General features: G+C 37.0%; 1 protein-coding gene across 2 annotated transcripts in view; it reads left to right on the forward strand.

Annotated features, from left to right (window-relative positions):
• Nucleotides 1-9,925: 9,925 nt before the first annotated feature.
• STAP1 (signal transducing adaptor family member 1) overlaps nucleotides 9,926-22,952 on the forward strand; it is a 33,197-nt gene continuing 20,170 nt past the window's right edge. For both annotated transcript variants that reach the window (XM_055434031.2, XM_088836369.1), the window contains exons 1-2: nucleotides 9,926-10,118; nucleotides 19,723-19,794. In XM_055434031.2, coding sequence (XP_055290006.1) covers nucleotides 9,999-10,118; nucleotides 19,723-19,794 — 192 coding nt within the window. In that variant the 5' untranslated portion in view covers nucleotides 9,926-9,998. The remainder of the gene's footprint in view (nucleotides 10,119-19,722; nucleotides 19,795-22,952) is intronic.

The raw sequence follows: 22,952 nt of genomic DNA on the forward strand, positions 1-22,952 counted from the left end.
TTAGCATCAGTCCTTCCAATGAACACCCAGGATTGATCTCCTTTAGAATGGACTGGTTGGATCTCCTTGCGGTCCAAGGGACTCTCAAGAGTCTTCTCCAACACCACAGTTCAAAAGCATCAATTCTTCGGCGATCAGCTTTCTTCACAGTCCAACTCTCACATCCATACATGACCATGGGAAAAACCATAGCCTTGACTAGACGGACCTTTGTTGGCAAAGTAATGTCTCTGCTTTTTAATATACTATCAAGGTTGGTCATAACTTTCCTTCCAAGGAAGTTGGAAGTGCAAATCAAAACCATCACTTCACATGTCTGTCAGATGGCTATTATCAAAAAGACAACAAACATATGTTGGCTAACATATGGAGAAAAGGAAACACTGCACTGCTGGTGGAACTGTGGATACATATAGCCACTATGAAAAACAATATGGAGATAAATTTTAAATAGAAGTATCATATGGTTCAGCAATTATATTGCTGTGTATTTAATCCAAGGAAAACAAAATTCAAAAAAACACTAATTCATAAATATTTATGCACCTCTGTATTCATAGCAGCACTGCTTACAACAGCCAAGAATGGACACTTGCCTAAGTGTCCATCACCAGATGAATGAATTAAGAATACTATTGGATCATAAAAAAGAATAAAATCTTCCCATTTCTGACCACATGGATGGACCTAGAGGGTAATATGCTATGTGAAATAAGTCTGACAAGAGAAAAACAAATACTGTATGATTTCACTTTTATGTTTAGTCTAAGAAACAAAAGAACAAACTTAACAAGATCAAAACAGTTATAGTTACAGAGAACAAATAGGTGGTTGTGGGGGGGATGGGGGAGGCAAGAAATAGGTGAGGAAGATTAAGAGGTACAAACTTCCATTTTCAAAATAAACGAGTCACAGATATGAAATGTATAATGTAGGGAATATCATCAATAACGATGTAATAAAATATATTATTTATTGAATAAATTCATTAATCAAGAGTTGAACAGATAATTTTTTTTAATTTGTAGTGTTTTAACAAATGTTGTTACCAGAAAAGACTTCTTTTTTTGTAGGAAAGAAGCACTGAAAAATCAGACAAGTCCAAGTTTCACTCTACTTCACTAATCCTGCCATCAGTTCAGTTCAGTTCAGTTGCTCAATTGTGTCCAACTCTCCGCGACCCCATGAATCACAGCACGCCAGGCCTCCCTGTTCTGCCATAATTAACAAGTTAAACTGTAAGTTTCTCAATTCTCCGGTCTGTAAAATAGGTATAATGTTAAAGTTGTTGAAATCTGGATTAATTTGTTTTGAGATCTAGTTGAAATGCCTAAAACACAGCAAGAATTCAATAAATGATGCTACTGGTATTATTATGGTGCTTTTTAGATTTGGTCTAGCAGAAGTTTTGCCAACCAGACTATATTATATAATTTGGTCTCACACTTAAAATAGTAATACACACAATTATTTACTGAGTCCTTACTGTATGGCAAGTTCTATCCTAAATGTTCTCCATGCAATAACTTATTTAATTCTTAGAACATTCCTATGAGAAAAGAAAACTAATATTGACATTTTATAGTCAACAGAAATGGAACAGTCTTTAAGTAACTGCCCAAGATCACACTACCATTAAACAGCAGAGCTGGGCATGAACCCATTTGCATAACTATATAAAACTACGTGAACAGAAATGAGATCAGTGGTTACCAGAGGATGATGTCATGAGGGAAGAAGACACTGGCTACAGAGAGTCAGGAGGGAAATTTTTGCAATGGTGGAAATAATAATTTATGTCTTGATTATAGTGGTGGTTATATGTAAAAGTACATATATGACTGTATGTATTTTTCAGAACTCTTAAAACTGTGCTCATTTTTAAAAGGGTGAACTTTGTAGTAAATTATATCTCAATCACTCTAGTGTTCTTGCCTGGAGAATCCCAGGGATGGGGGAGCCTGGTGGGCTGCCGTCTATGGGGTCGCACAGAGTTGGACACAACTGAAGCGACTTAGCAGCAGCAGCAGCAGGGTTTCTCTGGTCGCTCAGTGGTAAAGAATCTGCCTGCAATCTCCCCTGGAGAAGGAAATGGCAACTCACTCCAGTATTCTTGCCTGGGAAATCTCATGGACAGAGGAGCCTAGCAGGATACAGTTGCAAAAGAGTGGGACACGACTTAGCGACTAAATAATACCTCACTAAACAACTTGAAAAATTAAAAACATGAGAGAGAGAGAGACATACAAACCAAATGCAATGTGTCAGCTTTGATCAGAGTCTGGTTCAGATCAAAGAAGCTACATTAGAACATTAAGCAACAGTGGAAAAGTAAAATATTGACCATTGTATGACTGAGAATTGTAAATTTTCTTAGATATTAAAATGATATTGTTAATGTAAGAGAATGTCCTTACTCCGTTTGTTAAGTATATTCACTTAGGTTTTTCTGACAAAATTATTTTCAGATTCAAAGATTCTACCGGACTGTAACTGCCAAGTTAATAAAGTTTATTGCAATATACAGATAGATGGCAGCAACGTTCACCCAAAAAAAAAAAATAATAATGTTATGCACTATGTCTTAAAGTCCTGCATTGAGCTGGTAATTTTAGAGTGCTGTATAAACTGACCTAGCATTAAGTTTCCTATGTTATTTTGGCACCAACCATTTGATTCTTACTTGCAATTATACATCATTATATAATACATTGCTTCTGTTAACAAGAACGTAACAAATTTCTATTCTCTAATCTCCATTTCTCTTGCCTCTAGTTTACTTCTAGACAATATAACTCTTTTCTCATAAAACAGAGCTTTTGTAATTTAAAACACATTTAGATTTTCAAAAATTTAATACAGTTCTGCATTATAATTTTAACCTTGCAAAGACAAATTACTTTGATGGTACTAGGCAAAAATTTAAACAATGTACATTCATACTTGGGCTTCCTTGATGGCTCAGACAATAAAGAATCTGCTTGCAATTCTGGAGACCTGGGTTAGAACCCTGGGTTGGGAAGATCCCCTGGAGGAGGGCATGGCAACCTACTCCAATATTCCTGCCTGGAGAATCCCCAGGGACAGAGAGGCCTGGTGGGCTACAGTCCTTGGGGTCATGAAGAGTGGGACAGGACTGAACAACTAAGCACTATTGACATAAATGTGCTCTAGGTACATTATTTGAATAGATCATGGGCTTCCCTGGTGGCTTGAAAGGTAAAGACTCTGCCTGCAACTCTAGGAGACCAAGGTTCAATCCCTGGGTTGGGAAGATCTCCCGGAGAAGGAAATGGCGACCCACTCCAGTATTCTTGCCTGGAAAATTCCATGGACAGAGGAGCCTGGTGAGTTACAATCCACAGGGTAACAAAGAGTAGGCACCACTGAGCAACTTTCACTTTCACTTTGAATAGATACATTATTTGAAAAATGCAGTTTATCAAATAGCATTACAGAATTTACCTGATTATATAAATATACACAAATAGAGAAAAAGTGTCAAAAAAGTTATGATACCCATCCAAACAGTGTTAATGGTATAGATAATGGAATAACATGTAATTTTCATTGTGTTCTTTGTGTCTTTCGCTTTTGTCTAAGATTTATGTAAGTTTACTTATAATTAGAAAAAATAAGAAATATTTTAAATATGTATAGGAAATGATATATATTTGTAAACTCAAGTGCCTAAAGAAATTTTAAACAACAAAATGCCAAAATTGTAGCTTGCTGGCAAAACCTAACAGAGATTTACAAGCTGAAAGAAATAGAAAGATAAACTACAAGCAAAGTTGTGAGGCAGAAGCGATGTGCTGTTGATATAGAGAAAATTTGTCAGACACTGAAAAACTGTTCATATTTGCAAAATAGAACTAGATTATAGAGCAATTCCAATGTTAGGATAACATTTCCCTTATTCCTATAGACCTTAGAAAACTGTATTGATCTGGGATAAGTTACATAAATTCATGCTAGCTAATTGAGGCATTTATCAGCTTACAGTATGATTGGAAGGGATGGAAAAGTAATGTATTTTGGGCTTTTAGGAATGATTCCCAAACATACACTACAGAACTGAACCACGAAGAGCCAGTTGCATCAAGCAAAGTGAAAAATTGGGAAGTTGATGTTAATGCTTAGCCTCCAGAACCATACTGACACTGCATAACAAGAAAGTCACCATAATTACCAAACTGCCAAGTCAAGGAAGCCACCAGAAACAAGAAGTCTCCATGAGCAGGAAACATCCTTACTGCTTCTGGCTTCAGAAGCACATTGTACCTGCCCTGATCCTTATCAGAAAACCAGTGTTCCATGGCTTAACTATCAACACTCATGAAACTAGTGATCAGACACTGAGATTTCTGATAACACTGCCACAGAAAAATCAGATGCCTATACACCATGCTCACCCACAGAAAAACCAAAGGACTGAGAAAGAATGAGTTCTGTCTCCCCTCCTCCTTGCCAATATTGAATGCAGGCCCTCTCTAGCTGCAAAGAAGACTGAGAAATGTAGTTTTTAACTTTTAAGCCTCTGCAGTAAAGAATGGCACACTAGCAGGGGTTGCAATGGATGTAAAGCACCAACCTATGGTTAACAAGATTATTGAATTAAACCACTCTGACAGTGTTCATTGGAAGGACTGATGCTAAAGCTGAAACTGCAATAATTTGGCCACCTCATGAGACGAGTTGACTCACTGGAAAAGACTCTGATGCTGGGAAAGGTTAGGGGCGGGAGGAGAAGGGGACGACAGAGAATGAGATGGCTGAATGGCATCACCGACTCGATGGACATGAGTTTGAGTGAACTCCGGGAGTTGGTGATGGACAGGGAGGCCTGGCGTGCTGTGATTCATGGGGTCGCAAAGAGTCAGACACGACTGAGCGACTGAACTGAACTCTGACAGAGCTACTAATGTCACTTCTGTAACAGTGATTCCTCACATTTTTTTTTCTTTCTGTCACAGAAGATCTAGTAGAAACATTTTCTGAATAAAAATGACTTACTATGGCACAAAGTGTTCACCTAATCATTAAAATTTAAACTGTTTTCAGTTAGAATTAAAGCCGTGAAACAGAAATATATTCAGTTTACATATCTTCGAGATTTACTGTAATATATTGCGATACAAATGGCAATAAATTGTCAATAAACATTAAATAAAACAAGGGTCAGAAATCAGGAAGTACTAGCAAGGGACTGGAAACTCTTATTCAGATTTACTGACTGAATCAATTTCAATAAATTGGATAATAAAGTATTTAGAGAACCTTAAATATTGTAAAAAATGTGCATTTACTTTAATTGTATTATAATATAGAAGACTTATAGTTAACAAAGAACATTAAAATATTGGTTTTATATGAGTTAATCCATATACTTCACTCAAAGCTGTTGAGTTATATTTTTCATGTATCCTGATCTAAAGCAAATTCCTGTGATGAAGATGCTGATGATGACTATACTAGTTGGATTTTGAATATTTTCAAGCATTTGATAATAATATAATTGTTATGTTTGTGTGTGTGCTCAGTTGATCAGTTGTGTTCAACTCTTTGTGACCCCATTGACTGTAGCCTGCCAGGCTCCATGGAATTTTCCAGGCAAGAATACTAGAGTGGGTTGCCATTTCTTACTCCAGGGGATCTTCCCAACTCAGGGATTGAACCTGTGTCTCTTGCATCTCCTGCATTGGCAGGCAGATTCTTTACCAACTCTGCCACCTGGGAAGTCCATGATTGTTATACATGGCAACAAAAGAATCATACATCAACCTATGTTCACACATATCAGAAAAAAAATTAATTCCTATCACAGTGGAGGCTAAGAATTAGAATCATAACTTTTTTTCAGCTGGAAAAATTTAACAAATGGTTACCACAATCCATCATACTTGTTATTGACCTTGACTTCAACACAAACCCTGTATTTGAAAACCTCAGTTTCCTGTTGATGCAGAGGCTATATGAGTAACTAAAATACAATGGAACAAATACTATAATAAAAAATTCATAAAATGCTATGGAAATGCAGGATGAGAGAGAGGAATGTTCCTCTTGAGGATGGGGAAGGATTCAGAAAATCTTCACAAAGATATACTCAATCTGGGTCTTCAAGGGCAAGCAGGGAGTTGTATTAACAAGCTGGCAAAAGGCACCAAAGCAAAGTCTACAGTGATTGGAAAGGTATGAGGAGATGGGAAAAACCATGAGTATTAAGACAACTGGGAGCAAGCAAAGTTACTAGAAGAGAGAGTATTTTTAAGGAGTTGATTTAAAAGGGTTAGGAATGACTTTGTGATGTTTGAGCATTTTGTTGGTGCTCAATTAATATTTAGTGCTGATGAAAAAGATAGAATGAATCTTGAAGGACTGAGAATTCATAAAATGTTTGAAGTAGGAAAATGACTGGCTTATACTGCATTTTAAATGGATCAGAGAGGCAAAGAGTGGAAAATAGGAGGATGCTAGAAAGAATCCGGGGCTTCCCAGGTGGCGCTAGTGGTAAAGAATCTGACTGCCTATGCAGGAACTTAAGAGATGCAGGTTCCATCTCTGGGTCACGAAGATCCCCTGGAGAAGGGCATGGCAAGAGCCTGGTCAGCTATAGTCCATGGGGTCGTACAGAGTCGGATGTGACTGAAGCGACTTGGCATGCATGCAGAAAGCAGGCTGTTGCAGCTCTTAAGACAAGAAATGAGGTAGCTGTTATCCCAGAGAAGTGAATTGGTTTGTTCAAGGTCTGGAGCCGGTTAGCAGCAAAACTAGCTTCTCTCCCTCTGCCCCAACACTTTTTCTTTTTCTTTTTTTTTTATTCCAACACTTTTTCTTACCTACAAATTTATTATTCACCACTTAAAACTTGCAATATCTATAAAATGATTTCTATTGTAATGGTGCAGTGGTATAATGATGTTGAAAGTCATGGACAGGTCCAACTGGATAATAATATTTCAGCAGGATTTTTGCATTTTGTCAGTTTTAGGGTGATATAATTTGAGCATTGTTACATTAAGGATTAATTTTACTTGCAAATCAAAGAAACTTACAGAAGCTATTGAACTGGTTTTTCTTTAGTTTATTTTTAAGTTAAGAAAGACATAATTAACTAGATGATTATTTCTCAAAAATATTCCTATCTTTACATTTTTCTAAAGATATTCTTTCTCCCATGAAACTCTCTGGCCATAAGGCCAGTGACTACTTTTCTTCTATTCCAACCACTGACGATTACCAACATCCTGTCTCCTGCCCCTCTTCTTCATTTCTCAGTTCTCATCCCTCCTTTCACTTCCCCTCTGTGTTATAGCTAACAGCTGCCAAGAAAGTGGATTAGGTCATTTGTCAAATTAGTTTTTCCTTTGCCACTCAAATCACTTCCTTAGTATACTGAAACTAAAAATTAATTATGGCTTTGTCTCAAAAAATTTACTTGGACTTATATTTTATCATTTAAAGTTTGGGGTAGCAAGAAACAGGACTCAATATAAAGGCAAGGCAGTAACTCTGAATCTTCATCTCCCAATTGCAGTTGCAAGCTGTCTTCATTTTCACAATGTATCTGAACACTCTTTAGCTTACTGATAATCAGTCTGTATTGCTCTACCTGAGAAGAACTTACTTGTAATTCTATGCAATTGCAATGAGTTTCTCTATAGAATTCCTTTCTCTATAGAACTCCTGTCACAATTAATCCTGACATTCCCTCTAAGTGCTCAGTCACCTGAGAACACTTTGTGGCCCAAAGGAACAAATGTCCCTTGTTCTTTGAAGCTGAATAATTCAGTTTCTCATTTCACTAGCAAAATTTTATTCAGACTATATATCAACTTTTTTTTAAACTTAAGCCAAATTTAACGGAAATCCAACCACTCATATTTCCTTGGACCTCCTGCCCAGATTCCCCTAGATCTCAACAAAGGAAATGCACTAGTACCCCTAAAACTCCAAATCTTGAATAAAAACAGCTCAAATAAAATTTTCAGGCTTATCACTTAAAAGCAATGAGATCCAGATAACAGGAGAACTCACTGTTCTGAGGAGTACTAAGAAGCCAGTGGGGCTCAGTGGACTCATACTCGTGTGGAGTGACAGTCAGGGAAGATTCCAGGTATCTTCTGGTGGGTTATCACTTGTATCTTGCCAACTACACCATGAATGTGAATGAAAAAGTTAATCAATAGTACATCTAAGAAAGAAATGGAAAACTTTATTCAAGCCAACCTGAGGATTATAACCTTGGGAACAACCTTTCAGAAAGTTCTAAAGACTGTTCTGCTTATTAGAGATCAAAACACCATTTTATAAGTTTTTGAGACAAAGTGTTTTAGGTCAAAAACAAATTGACAGTTTACACATGGCAGTACAAAGCAAGTGGTGGGTCATCACATCTCCTTACCAGATTGAGAAGGAAGGTTATCTCCCAGGGAGGCCTGATTAATGCAGATACACAATACTGAACACACTGAAGGGGAGAGAAGAGGCCCAAATGGGCAGAGAACAATTTTATGTTTAAATTTTTCTTATCTGGCTATAAAATAGGAATTTTATTTCATCATACCTCATTTTGTAGACAATCTGATTCCTCACACCTACAGCTGAAGATCCAATAGAACCATACTGGTAGGGAAAACCACATGGTCTTTCCATTAGGAAAGGAGGCTCAGATTGGAGATTTCCTGTATTTGACTGATGAGAATAGGCTAGTCTAACAGGAAAGAATGCTCAAGGCTGCATCCTAGACCTCAAGCAACTCTGTAATATTATGGGTGAAATAGCAAATGGTGGAACCTCTCAAGACCCCTGCAAAACAAACCAGATTTCCTTCCTGTGTTCCTCTTTCCCATCATTCTTTGCACAGTGCTGTACCAAATCCAGTCTCCCAAGGACCATTTTCCACAAGCAAATAATGAATGCATTTGGGCCTCAGTGTAGCTCTATAAATCTTACTAGGTAGCCATACCCCATCTATGTATCATAGCATCAGTGATCCTCTGCTTAGAAAGCAAAAAAAAAAACCAAAATATAAGCTTGAAAATGTACAGCTTTCTCTGCCAGACATATTTTGCCAAATATCCACCGGTAAATGACCAACTCAAAATATTGATTGACAAAGAAGTAAAAAACATCACATCCCCATAACTGCAGTTTACATTTAGTGAACCATCAAAATGGGCATGGGATAAATAGCACCATTTTTCTAAAAATTTAAACAAAATTCAGTTCTGAAATGTGGTCCTCCCTTGCTATCAGTAGGTGATCAGTTCCAGGACCCCCACAGATACCAAAACCCTTGAATGCTCAAGTTTCTTATATAAAATAGCAGAGTATTTGCATATAACCTGCAAAATCCTCTTGTATACTTTAAATCACCTCAGTTATTTATTATACTTAATACAATGTATGAAAATAGTTTTCAAAACATGGGAAATTCAAGTTTTGCCTTTTGGAAGTTTCTGAATTTTTTTTCTAAATTTTTTTATGTATAGTCAATTGAATCCATGTAGAATCTGGATAGAAGACCAGCTGTACCTAAAACAGAAATAGTATTAATACAGTTATCCTATGAAGTAATTTTTAATGAAGTGGAACTAATTCAAGTCATGTCTTCTCGGGATAAAAATGGGCAGCAACAAACAAAAAAGGTGTGAGAAAACAAACATGACCTTGTTGTCTCCCTGAAAGTCCGTAATCTCCACATCTGTTCTTTTCATCCTCTAGTGATATTACTTTTCTGTTTATTTTGCTATTGTAATTCTAAACACATGTAGTTTCCTGAGAGATTACCCTCTCAAAGTTGGTCTATTCCTGTTCTTTCTTACCTCACAGAAAGTAAAGAAAAAAAAGTGTGTATGTGTGTCCTATTGGTGGTTTAAACTCTTAACTGGGACTTCCTCTTTGAACAGTTGCCCTTTCCTCTCACACAAGAGAGATCTCATTTTGTCTGAAACTGGATAAAGTTGAAACAAACCACACACCAACGAGAGGGTATGATGGCTAAGAAGCCCCCGAAACCAGCCCCTCGCAGGATCTTCCAAGAAAGGTCAAAGATTACTGCTCTACCCTTGTACTTTGAAGGTTTTTTATTAGTTAAGCGGTCAGAATACCAGGTAAGTCCATAAATGATCATATTAAACTAGAAGCTTCTGTCTTAATATAAAATTTATTTTATGGTGACATGATGAAACAAGGGCCTCCTTGTTTATGCTAGAATTGAACCTTCTTTCCTGAGGTAAGAAATATGATCCCAATTTGCATAATTTAAATACAACATATGGCTTGAACTCAAATGTGTATATATATGAGTATTATGTATAATAATATAAGGTTCTAATGTTAAGTCACTAATGTAAAAAAAAATTCCTAAATTTCCAAAAAAATGTATTTAAACATCACAGAAGAGTTTAGCTTAGAAGATAAAATGTTTGGTATATATTTTCTCTGCAATGTACTACTATGCTTCCATGATGACATGTACTATTAAGATAAAAATATATTATTCCTGAAATTAAAACTTCTGCTCCTATTCTGTTTGATTGAAGTTTTCAAATAATGATCAAATTATTTTTTATGATAAACTTTTGAAAAAATTGGGACAATGATAAACTTGACAATGTTTAAGATTCTGTATAGTTAGTTATATGTTCTAAGACACTTTCAAGATAGTGATTTTAAAAGATGATACTTAGGGTGCTCTATGGGTAGGTGTACACTAAGCTACATAAATACATTCATTCTAAGAAAATTCACAAAGCACTCTGTATTTTTTAAACATAAAAATGAAAACATAATTAAAATCAGTGCTTTTGAAATACTAATTGTGGATAATTTGAAATGAATAAGACGTTAACACAGAAGTGTCTGTGACTAAAGAAAAAAGAAATAATTAACTTAGGTCAAATTTTATGAAATGCTAACATTAACTGAAGCTAGAAAAAAATTAGATTTTTGAGAAATGCCTTAAGAAATGTTTAATAATAAAAATTTATTTTCTGAGGATTTATTAATGCTTACAGAAAATTTGTGAATGTAAAAATATCTGTAGCAGCACACTCATATTTCTTGTATATATAATCAGATCATTTAATATTGGAGAGGAAAAACATGGTAATCTGTATTCTGTTATGGGTGTTAAACATGAATTAGTAATATCTGTCAGTTACATGCCAGGAAAGGGGAGTTAGGAAAAAGAAATTTTTAGATTGTAATTTAAACTTGTCTATTTATTGAAATTTTTCCAAAGACTTTGTAATGACTGTTTCTGGTACTGGTTTCCTTTAGTGTTTAAAAAGGGCATTCCGTTGGTCTGGATAATAGAATAAACAAGGATTTTAGAGTGTCAGTGTCTTTACCTAATGGTTTTGCCACTTATATTCTGTGATTTTATACAAGTTATTCAATTTCCTTGAGACTAAATTTCCTCAACTATAAAATGGAGAGAATATGACTAACCTCTCAAGGTATAATGCTGGGATACAGTCAGTGCTTAATCAATTCATTCATTTAAGCAGTGTTTATTTTGTGTTTCCTATGCACCAAACATCACACTCAGTTTCAGAGAATATGAATAAAATACAAAACCCCTACCTTCGTGAGGGTTAAGTTAGTCAGAAGTGATGACTCACTTACCCGAATGCCAGTCTAACTTTTCTTAGAAAGCATACTTTGAAATGGAAAGAATAAACTATAGGTGTAAATGTTTTGGAGGAAATTAACTTATGCTTCCACTTGAATTCATAGCACAGTATCTTATACATCAGAGAGAAGAGAGCAAGAGAACAACAGTAATGTGTACTAACAAGGTGGTTTCAAGGATTAAATGGATAACAAATATAAAACACCTGCCTCATACTAGAGATTAGATTCATTCTCCTTCTATTTTATTATCTATCACATTCTTATTAACATACTAAAATCAGTTTTTAATCCAGCTCAAAGGAGGGCCATGGTGATAATTAGAGTGCTTGAAAACAGAAGCAATGAGAAAAAGAATACTGGGATTTCTAAGCAAGTGGCAGCAAAGTACCAAGGAATTTTTGAAAGGGAGGTGAACCAAAGGTAATATAGAAGGTCTTCTTTGACAGGGACACTTTTAAGAATTAAGGAGATTTGCCCTTAAGAAAATGTGCTAACACATACTATTTTAACCGCAATTCCAAGAGGTCCATGGATCTGAGGTCAGGAACCCATAAAAGTACATAATTTTGATGGTGAAAATGTGGGAAAATTTACTTAACCCACAACACTAGAATTCTGGATGATTAATTAGATAATAAAAGCCATTACGTGCTACAATGAGATACCCATGGCATCACAGCTTTTAGAAATGTGCAAAATTCTCATTTTGGGGGGAACTATTTTAAAATAAGAGAGAGTTTGGGTAACATCTCACAGTTTCTTCAAACTGTGATGTGTTCAAATTAAAAACACTGTCAGTTCAGTTCAGTTCAGTCGCTCAGTCGTGTCCGACTCTCTGCGACCCCATGAATCACAGCACACCAGGCCTCCCTGTCTTCTTATTATCCTGAACATAGGATATGACCATTAAAATAGCATCAAAGTAACATTTCTCTGACTAGTCCTCCAACTGCCACTAATTCATTTAGAAAAATTTTAGGACTTGGCTGTGCTCTCAAAAAGTTCTCTATGCTAGTGCTTTCCAAATTTTTATTTTATTTTATTTTGCTTTTTTAAATTTTTTATTGCAGGCTAATTATTTTACCATATTATATTGATTGGTTTTGCCATACATTGACATGAAGCCGCCCCGGGTTACATGAGTTCCCCCTCCTGAACCCCCCCTCCCACCTCCCTCCTCCCCTTATCCTCACTCTGGGTCATCCCTGTGCACCAGCCCCGAGCATCCTGTATCATGCGTCGTACCTGGACTGGTGATTTGTTTCACATATGATAATATACATGTTTCAATGCCATTTTTCCAAATCATGCCACCCTCGCCCTCTCCCACAGAGTCCCAAAGACTGTTCTATACACCTGTGTCTCTTTTGCTGTTTCGTATACAGGGTTATCATTACCATCTTTCTAAATTCCATATATATGAGTTAGTATACTGTATTGTTGTTTTTCTTTCTGGCTTACTTCATTCTGTATAATAGGCTCCAGTTTCATCCACCTCATTAGAACTGATTCAAATGCATTCTTTTTAATGGCTGAGTAATATTCCATTGTGTATATGTACCAAAGCTTTCTTATCCATTCGTCTGCAGATGGACATCTAGGTTGCTTCCATGTCTCCGCTATTATAAACAGTGCTGCGATGAACATTGGAGTATATGTGTCTCAATTCTGGTTTCCTGGTCCTTTCAAGAAAATATTTTGAACATAGATCTCTAACATAAGAATATTAATTTGTTTAGAAATTATGGTGTGCTCCTGTACTAAATCCAAAAAATGACTGACTATATGCAAAAAAAGAAAGATGAAATAAATGAAATACAAATAGATATTCTAAAAGTTTCTTCCCCAGTGAGATCATCTTACATGCTCCCAGGGTTTAGTGCCACACTTTGTAGATTACTATACAACATCCTGGGGTTTCCCTGGTAGCTCAGATGGTAAAGCATCTGCCTGCAATGCGGGAGACCCAGGTTCGATCCCTGGGTTGGGAAGATCCCCTGGAGAAGGAAATGGCTACCCACTCCAGTACTCTTGCCTGGAAAATTCCATGGACTGAGGAGCCTGGTGGGCTACAGTCCATGGGGCTGCAAAGAGTCAGACACGACTGAGCGACTTCACTTCATACAACGTCCTTCCTTAAGCAAAGAACCTTTATTCACTCACAAGAGAAAAAAAGGAAGGAACTTTTTATTGGGGACAGGGGATAGAGAGGAACTTTACTGGATTTGCACTGTCACCCATTTTTACTAGTTATATCAATGAGAAAAGAATCCTGGGTGCCAGGAGATCTATCAGTCCTCTTGCAGAATGTGGGCAATCCCTCATATCTTTTCATCTGTTTCCTGTTTTGTAAAATGGACAGTTACTCTCTTGTATAACTGAATGGGTTGTTGTGATGATCAAATGGACTATATGAATATATTTTCTTGAGGTGTTGACATGGGAGATATGTTAGGCTCCTAATGTCCTGTCTCTCTGGTCCTTATAGTAATTCTTCTGGGTAGAAATTATTTTATCCACTTCAAAATGGGTGAATTGTTGCTCACAGAGTTTATGTTCAAAGTGCCTCACCATAAGGAGCCCAGTTGGGATTTTATTGCAAAGCACTTGACATCATGCTGCCTTTCAAACTAAAGTTCTAATTCCATTTATTGGGTTTCTCGAGGTTGGGGATGTCTCATCACTAGATTCTTCATCACACTGAGCTCAACAGTAAGCTCAGTAGATTTTAAATACAATTGCTTAATGAATGAAAATAACAGTCACCTTAAACTCTAAATACAAGGTCATCTAATGATAATGAAGCTAGTGATAAATTCAAAAGGCCCATTTCAGTATCTTTTCTTACTTCAGCAACTGAACACAACTGACTGCTTAAAAATAAGACATCTTGTATTAAATGTATTTGATTCAAAAACAGGTCCTTCAAATTTAATTTTTAAAATATTTATGTTATCTCTGTAGATATAAATATATACCTAGATGTTGGTCATTACAATTGATATTTATAGATGACTTAAATTATACTAGTTTTCAGGAGCACTTCTCAGAAACTAAATCAAGACTATGACCTGCAGGTCTCTGCATACTGAATGTAAATTAGAAGTATTCTTAGGTTTGTGGCTGTGGTTGGTGTTCACAGGGCCCACTGATATTTATAATCTTCCTTTTCCTCCTGGCTGCCTTTTTCTCAACTCAGTGTCTTTTGTTCTTGCTTCTTCCCTCATTTAATAAACCCTCCTTTATCCTTTCTAAAAATCTATATGTTTATTTATCAGTAATGCTCCCATGTTTCCCTCATTAACTCTGTGCAATTCATACCATTCATTCTCTCACGACTGAACGCCTCTATTTTTCTCAGAAGCATAGATGTATGTATGCATGTATATATAGAGAGAATGCAATAAACTTTGATTTCTATTAGTGATTTTAGTTTTTCTATCTTATGGTAGGTTAACACTGATGAGGCTAATTAAGAAGATTAACAGAGTGGTAGACTTTGATAACTGGCTTTTCTCTTGTTTTCTTTTCCTCCAGGAATCATAAAATCTCAGGTTTGGACTTGATCTCAGATGCCGTATTTCAGTAAAACTAGACAAACTGTGATTCAATTATCTAACCAATATGCCTATATTCCAAACTCCTCCCCACTTCCTCACCCCCATCCTAGTTCCAAAATATCATGTATCCTTGACTTGCTCCTTGCATTGAGAGACTTCCTATTAGAGTGTTGAGGTCCTTTAATGGACCGAAACCTGGTGGTCTGGAGTCGACCGATAAGAAAGTAAAGGAGAGAGAAAGAAGCTGATACTCCTTGGTTTACGTAGAAAGCCAATAAAGCCCCTGGCACGGGGCTTGCTCTGTTCACGAAGGCCTCAGGTGCCCTCTCGAGGAGGTGAAGGCGCAGAGAGCCTTCTCAAGAGGGTCTTAGATGCCCAGACAGGAAAGTGAACCCAGAGGACCTCTGCGCTCCAGGAGGTCAGCCTGAAAGAGAGAGAAAGAGAAAGCAAGACACGGGGACCAAAGCTCTGATGGAGCAGAGGTGTTTTATTCAACATTGTATAGGTATTTATACTGTCTTACAAGATAGCTATTTTCAGCAGAGATAAAAGCAAAACTTACAAGTTATCAAGGAAACATGAGGTCATCCATATGAAAGAGAGAGGGTTGTAAATAATCACTTTTACCATATGGTTCATAAAAAGGAAGAGGGTACTTATCACTGTATAGAAAAACTAATAAAGGAAATGCCTGGATTCCTCAGCCCCTGGGAGAGGCTTGCCTCTCCTCTCAATTCCTGAATATTCAGGAATTAATAAGGAACAGAGAATTCCTGACAGATCCAAAAGAGCACACAGGAAGCCTCCTGTTAGATGCTTCCTGACATTAGAGCAGAATGTAAAAGCCTTAAAAAGAGAGATATGATTTTTTTTAAAGCTCCACAATAAAACTGAATTGTTTTATTATTTAATCTCAAGTCAATTCTGAGAAAAAGTACTTTTTCAACAGAGTGACAATATACTTTCACAGTCGTTACAGAACACTGGGCTGATTGTAGACAGTATAGATTAGCAACTTTTCAAACCAAATTTCTCAATGCAGTTTTCTCTTTACTTAAGACCGTATGAAAACATGATTTCATATAGGAATGACAATGAATTTCATTATTCTAGTTTATAAAATATCTTCTTCTTGTACGGAATCCCATTGAAAGATCTATTTTAGAGATTTTTAGATGCCACCACTGTCACACACCCATGCAAATTACCATGTGGAAAGAATGTTACTCTTATTAATAAATTCTGTCAATATGTGGTTTAGACTCAAGGCTAAAACTGTGTTGACACTTTACCCCAGATTTAAGTAGTCTTTATGATTTTTTTAAAATTGACTTGACTGTCTTGGGTCTTAGTTGTAGCATGTGGGATCTTCAATCTTCCTTCGGCATATGGGATTTTTTTTAGTTGAATCATACAAACTCTTAGTTGCTGCATATGAGCTCTTAGTTCCCCCACCATGGAACGAACCTCTACCTATCCCTCCTGGAGACCCTCTGCCACGTGTCAGGAACAGAGCAGAACATCCTCTCTGTGTGGTTGGCTGAGTTAAGAGATGACAGCAAGGGACTGAGTTGAGGATCCTGTCTCCCAGACTTACCTCTTAGATACTCAATCCTAGTCTCTGCAGAGGAGGTAGTTCTAGCAGTACCATGCAGGATAGATTGGAGGGCAAATGACAGCTGCAGAGATACCAGGCAAAGGGTTATTTCAATGCCTTTAACTTTTTTTTTTAATCCTATGTGAAAATAAGGAAAAAGAAGACTTCTGATGGGGGCTGAAATTAACATTTATTCTGTTGCTTTATTAAACTGCTTGACTCCAAGATGTGTCAGGTATATATTGGCATCTGGATTTCAGACAAGAGGAAGAAACTCTTTGCCCAGTTTTATAATTGCTCCTTTGGGGACCATCTATTGGCTGATAACGTCAATCCTGTGCCCTTTGGAATTGTTCTTTTCTTTGGTCGTCAGTTATTGGTTCAGGAAGCACCAGCAGGTTCATTACATTATATTATAACCCACTCTGTGTTGAGAGGTAGGATGAAGAGGAAAGAGCACAAGACTTGGACAGAGAAACTGTGCTCCAAGTTCTATCTCTGCCCCTGATGTAGGTTGCTGCAAGACTACCATCAGTTTGTTCAATCCTCACTGTATACACTCCCCTTGGAAATGTGACTTTTCTGCTCCTTCCATAAAGAGACTGAATCTGTTTTTCTGCCCCTTGACTCTAGATTGGGCCCTGCTTTGATAAATGTGACAAAAGCAGAGAATCAGGCAGTACTTGCACTTTGGGTTTTGCCCTGTCTTGTCCCTGGGCATTCCTTCTGCCAGCACGTGAACAAGTCTAGGCTGCTGACTGGAAGATGAGACTGCATGGAGTGTGATTCCAGTTGTTTCAGTGGGGTGGTTTCTAGCACCAAAAACCAATTCTTGATTCTCTTGGACATCAACTGGGTGTTCAACAATTCAGTTCAATTCTGAAACTAATTACCTACTCAAATTTAGTGAAGACCCCATAGCTTAGTTAAGAGCTGAGTCCCATGAAATTATCTCCTACTTCAACCACTAGCCCAGATCTCCTGTCCTTCTCACTGAATGACTATAAATCAGGGTTCCCAGAACCCTTTCCCAAGATTTGACAATTTACTAGAATGGCTCACAGAATTCAGGAAAACACTGCTTACATTTACTGAAAAGGGAAACGAACATCTAGATGAAGAAGTTGAGGTCTGGAAGGATCTTAAGCACGCGTATTACTGTCTCTGTGGAGATAAGGTATACCACCCCTCTGGCACATGGAAGCTTACTAAATCTCATTGTTCAAGAGTTTTTATAAAGCTTAACCTCTTCCTTCTTGAGGTTGGTAGGTGGGGCTGAAAGCTCCAACCCTCTAATTATTTGATCTTTTGGTGACTAGCCCATCCTGAAGCTATCTAGGGGTCCCATCCTAAATTACCTCATTAGTAAAAATTCTGATACGATGTAAAGGGGTTCACGAGGAGTAACAAAAACACTTCTACTAGGAAATTCCAAGTGTTTTATGATCTCTATACCAGGAACTCAGGAACAAAGACTAAATATATTTCTTATACTAACACACTCAAGAGTTTTTATAAAACTCTTGAGTCATTTTACAGTCCCAGCCAAGACCCCAAGCAAGTGAATGAGGGCACCCTAGACCATTAAGTCATAGCCAAGTATACCTGGATCCAAAGTATCATCAGTCAGCCACAGGATGAGGAGAAATAGAAAATGCTTGCTGTTTTAGTCCACTAAGTTTTAGGGTGGCTTGTTATACAGGAAAAGCTAATATAGCATTTTATCAGCCGTGACGACAAAGTGAGAAAATAGTTCTATTAAGACCATGATAAAGGTGGTTGCTGTAATTCAGAATCAGTTTAATCTTGAGCTTTCTGAGAGCCAAGGAAAATTAAAGCAAGATGGGTTATAGTGTTTCAATTATTTGAGAAAATATGTATATAAATTCTGAAGAGGTGACCAACATTTTGCTGATCTGAAAAAGGCAAATGCTATGTCATTATTAATGAGATACAAAATACCATAACGTAAGAGTGTCTTCACATTTATAAGCAAAAGAAAAAAATTCCTCATTTGATTTTCTTACACTGATTCTCCATATAAGTCAAGATAATCTAACATCTGAAAACCCAGCTTAGTAAACCCTAAAGGAAGGAAAGATCAACATGCGCATAAAACTAACTGGAATTTTTCAAAACATATTTTTGCAAAGAGCTGGGTATAAAGGTAAGTGTTTAGATGTGGAAGCATTTTTCTTTTTTTAAATTCTTTAACCACTTCCCCCCACCCAACTACCACCCTTGCCATTCTTTTGTAATACAGCCACTCTTCACAGAATGTTACGTTCTTATCTAAATAGCCTTTCACTTGGTCAAGAGCCTTACTAGATTACTTAAATATTTTAAACTTAAAAAAAATTGTTTTCCTATAGAACTCATAATAAAGTGAATATGTTAATTATGAAATGTTCAGCACATGAATGAAATCTGAATTCAAATTTCAGCTTTGTGTTATTTTTATCATTATCAGTTGCTCATATTTCCTTGATCTATATAAATATATTCTATTTATTGAACCTAAACTATGAGCCATGTACTATGCTAAGTGATCTATGTGTTTTAATTCATTCAGTCCTTTCAACTGTCTTGGAAGGTAGACATTAAATGCTTTGTTCTAACCTCATCCCTTGATTACAGGTGCAAGCTTTCATTAAAACTGCACAGAAAGTTGAGTCTTGAATCAATGAGGAAAGTTTTGGAAAATAACATAAATACAAATCAAATTACATCCCTACTACATGCCACATACTAAAATTTGTGAAGGATTTAATGGAGGAATTAAATGTAAAATTAAGCCATAAAAGTAGGTTATTTATCTCAGGATAAAGAAGACATATATCACACAGAAAGTTACAAAGGGAAATATCAAAAATAGTTGAGTATACAAAATGAAATAATGTTTACAATTTTTTCCTGCAGGAGTATAAGCATTACTGGACGGAGTTGAGAGGAACTACACTTTTCTTTTACACTGACAAAAAAAGTACAACCGTAAGTAGACATGTTCAGCTGATTCAATTTTTTTTCCAATAAATACTTGTCATATAGTATTCTGTTATTCCTTTTCTGCCTTCTGAAAGTAAAGATGTGCTAGTATAACCAATTGAAATAAGAACATTTTTATCTGTGATCCATAGTAAAATTTCCTGGGCAACTCAGAAGGTATTACCTCATGTTTTTAACGTTGCATTCTTTTCTTTCTGAGCCTGATACCAAAAACTTAGTTGAGAAGTGAAAATTTTAGCTAAACGTCTGGATTCAAATTGCCTACTATGGGGTAGCAAAGAGTCGGACACGACTGAGCGACTGAACTGAACTGAACTGAAGTGATGGCTTTAATTTCCCCTACTTTTGGTCTTGCTGTAGCATGTATTTATAATCTGAAGGGAACTAGATGATCCCAAAGCCTGGTAACATACAGTATGTCACAATTTAAATTTTCTAGAAAGACACAAACAAACCCCATGAGACAGGACTTTGTAGAGCTCAATTATGTGGATAACAATAAAGAAATTCTGAGATTATTTATTTGTATCAATTCTTAATAATTGATTTATATTTCAATTTATACACAAAAAAATTGAAAATGGTACATTTCACTTTTTCCCACAAATAAAATGTAGCATTTAGTAGCAAATGCATGCCTACCTTGGAACACTATGCTTATGAGATTTTATAATCCAATAACTAAATATAAATATTTTAGACCATGGATGCAGTAGCCCACACTTCTAGAACATGGTTATCACATGACTAGATTGAATGAAAGATACAGAAAAAGAGTCTATGTGATGTATCTTACCTGCAGGCATTTCAGCACCATTAATGGTACACTAACCAGAAGTCATTTTAAAAAACAACAGAACACAAACTTAAAATGGTCATCTTTCACCAGATTTCTGGATAGAGATAAGATTTATATAAAGGTGTTTTCAAATACCATATTATAAATTTTGACAAAATTAATTTCTCTGTCTTGTCTACAAATTCCCACTGATGTCAGTGAAAATAAAAGACCTTGGCCTAAACCTTGTACAATACATGTATGTGAGAGAGTTAATAGTTACTATTTACTTACTCCATGGCAAGAGAGGTACAACTTAGTGATTGGGAGCATGGTCTTTAGGTAGACTACCAGGTTTTTGTCCCAGCCCTGCCCCTGTTCATGGTTCCATTTTGGGATCTTGGGCTATTTACCCAACCCCTCTGTGTCTCAGTGTATCAGATAGGGTACTGGTAGGAAACAGATGACCTCTCAAAGTAGGTAATTCAAAGATAGTTTAATGAAGATACTGTATTCAGAGCAGTGGACAGAAAGTAGGAAAACCACAAAGGATAGTACAGAACCTGAAGCTCTGTAACAGTGCCCCATTACCACACCTATGAGGAGAGGAAAGAGAAGGAGAGTACTGAGAGAGTGGAAGACTGCCTTGAAAAGAATGTGATCTTTGACAGAGGAAGCAATTGTACAGAGTAATAAACATCCGACCTCACTCTCCTTGTTCCTTTGATCTCCTGCCAGTGTTCACCAGTGTTCCAGCCCAACAGAAGTCAGAGGTGAAGGAAGCCCTTCATCTTGTCCACAGAGTTCCTGCTCCTGGTGCACAGTGTTAGATGGTGAAGGAATAAAAGTGACTCTAGAGGAGCAAATGAAAGATCTCCAACATAATCAGTTTCAAACCAAAATTAGGATGGAAACAGTAGCCTATCTCATAAAGTCCCCCCACCCCCGCCCATATTGAAAGCAATAGTAAGTAAAAGGACTTTTCCAGTGAGTCAACCCATCGCATGAGGTGGCCAAAGTACTGCAGTTTCAGCTTTAGCATCAGTCCCTCCAAAGAACATCCAGGATTGATCTCCTTTAGAATGGACTGGTTGGATCTCCTTGCAGTATAAGGGACTCTCAAGAGTCTTCTCCAACACCACTGTTCAAAAGCATCGATTCTTCGGCGATCAGCCTTCTTCACAGTCCAACTCTCACATCCATACATGACCACGGGAAAAACCATTGCCTTGACTAGACGGACCTTGGTTGGCAAAGTAATGTCTCTGCTTTTCAATATACTATCAAGGTTGGTCATAACTTTCCTCCCAAGGAGCAAGCATCTTTTAATTTCATGGCTGCAATCAGCATCTGCAGTGATTTTGGAGCCCAAAAAAATAAAGTCTGACACTGTTTCCACTGTTTTTCCATCTATTTCCCATGAAGTGATGGGACCAGATGCCATGATCTTTGTTTTCTGAATGTTGAGCTTCAAGCCAACCTTTTCACTCTCCTCTTTCACTTTCATCAAGAGGCTTTTGAGATCCTCTTCACTTTCTGCCATAAGGGTAGTGTCATCTGCATATCTGAGGTTATTGATATTTCTCCCAGCAATCTTGATTCCAGCTTGTGCTTCTTCCAGCCCAGCGTTCCTCATGATGCTGGGAAGGGTTGGGGGCGGGAGGAGAAGGGGACGACAGAGAATGAGATGGCTGGATGGCATCACCGACTCTGTGGACATGGGTTTGAGTGTACTCCGGGAATTGGTGATGGACAGGGAGGCCTGGCGTGCTGTGATTCATGGGGTCGCGGACAGTCAGACACGACTGAGCGACTGAACTGAACTGAACTGAAGTAAAAGGACTAAAGAGAGTCTAAAGACTTGAGAGTAGGTGGCATATAGTAAGAATTAAAGCGTTTTACATGTATTATCTCACTTAATTTTCACAACCATCCTACTGAGTGGGTACTATTTTAATCCCAACTTTCTAGATGAGAACTGTCAAATTTAAGATGAAAAAACTTGTACACGATCAGAAAGCTAATGCAAGCGGTATAGCCCAGATCTTGTTCTTGAGCCAGCATTCTTAACCATGACCCATGAAGAGACTGTGGAATAATGAAATTCTGTGGAATCACCCATCTACCAGTTTTGTTAAAAGAGAATGCAGACTTTGGGAAATTTTTTCAGTGATAGTTTAGGAGAAAGCACAGAGATAGAACAAATGAGATCTGTAGATACTTAGCCTATAAGAAGGGAATAAAAGCAATGACAAACCTAAAAAGCATATTAAAAAGCAGAGACATTACTTTGCTGACAAAGGTGCATATAGTGAACACTATGGTTTTTCCAGTAGTCATGTATGGATGTGAGAGTTGGACAATA

Source organism: Moschus berezovskii, chromosome 5, assembly GCF_049115385.1.
Source record: "Moschus berezovskii isolate FMDL1 chromosome 5, NW_MosBer_1.0, whole genome shotgun sequence".
Taxonomy (NCBI): domain Eukaryota; kingdom Metazoa; phylum Chordata; class Mammalia; order Artiodactyla; family Moschidae; genus Moschus; species Moschus berezovskii.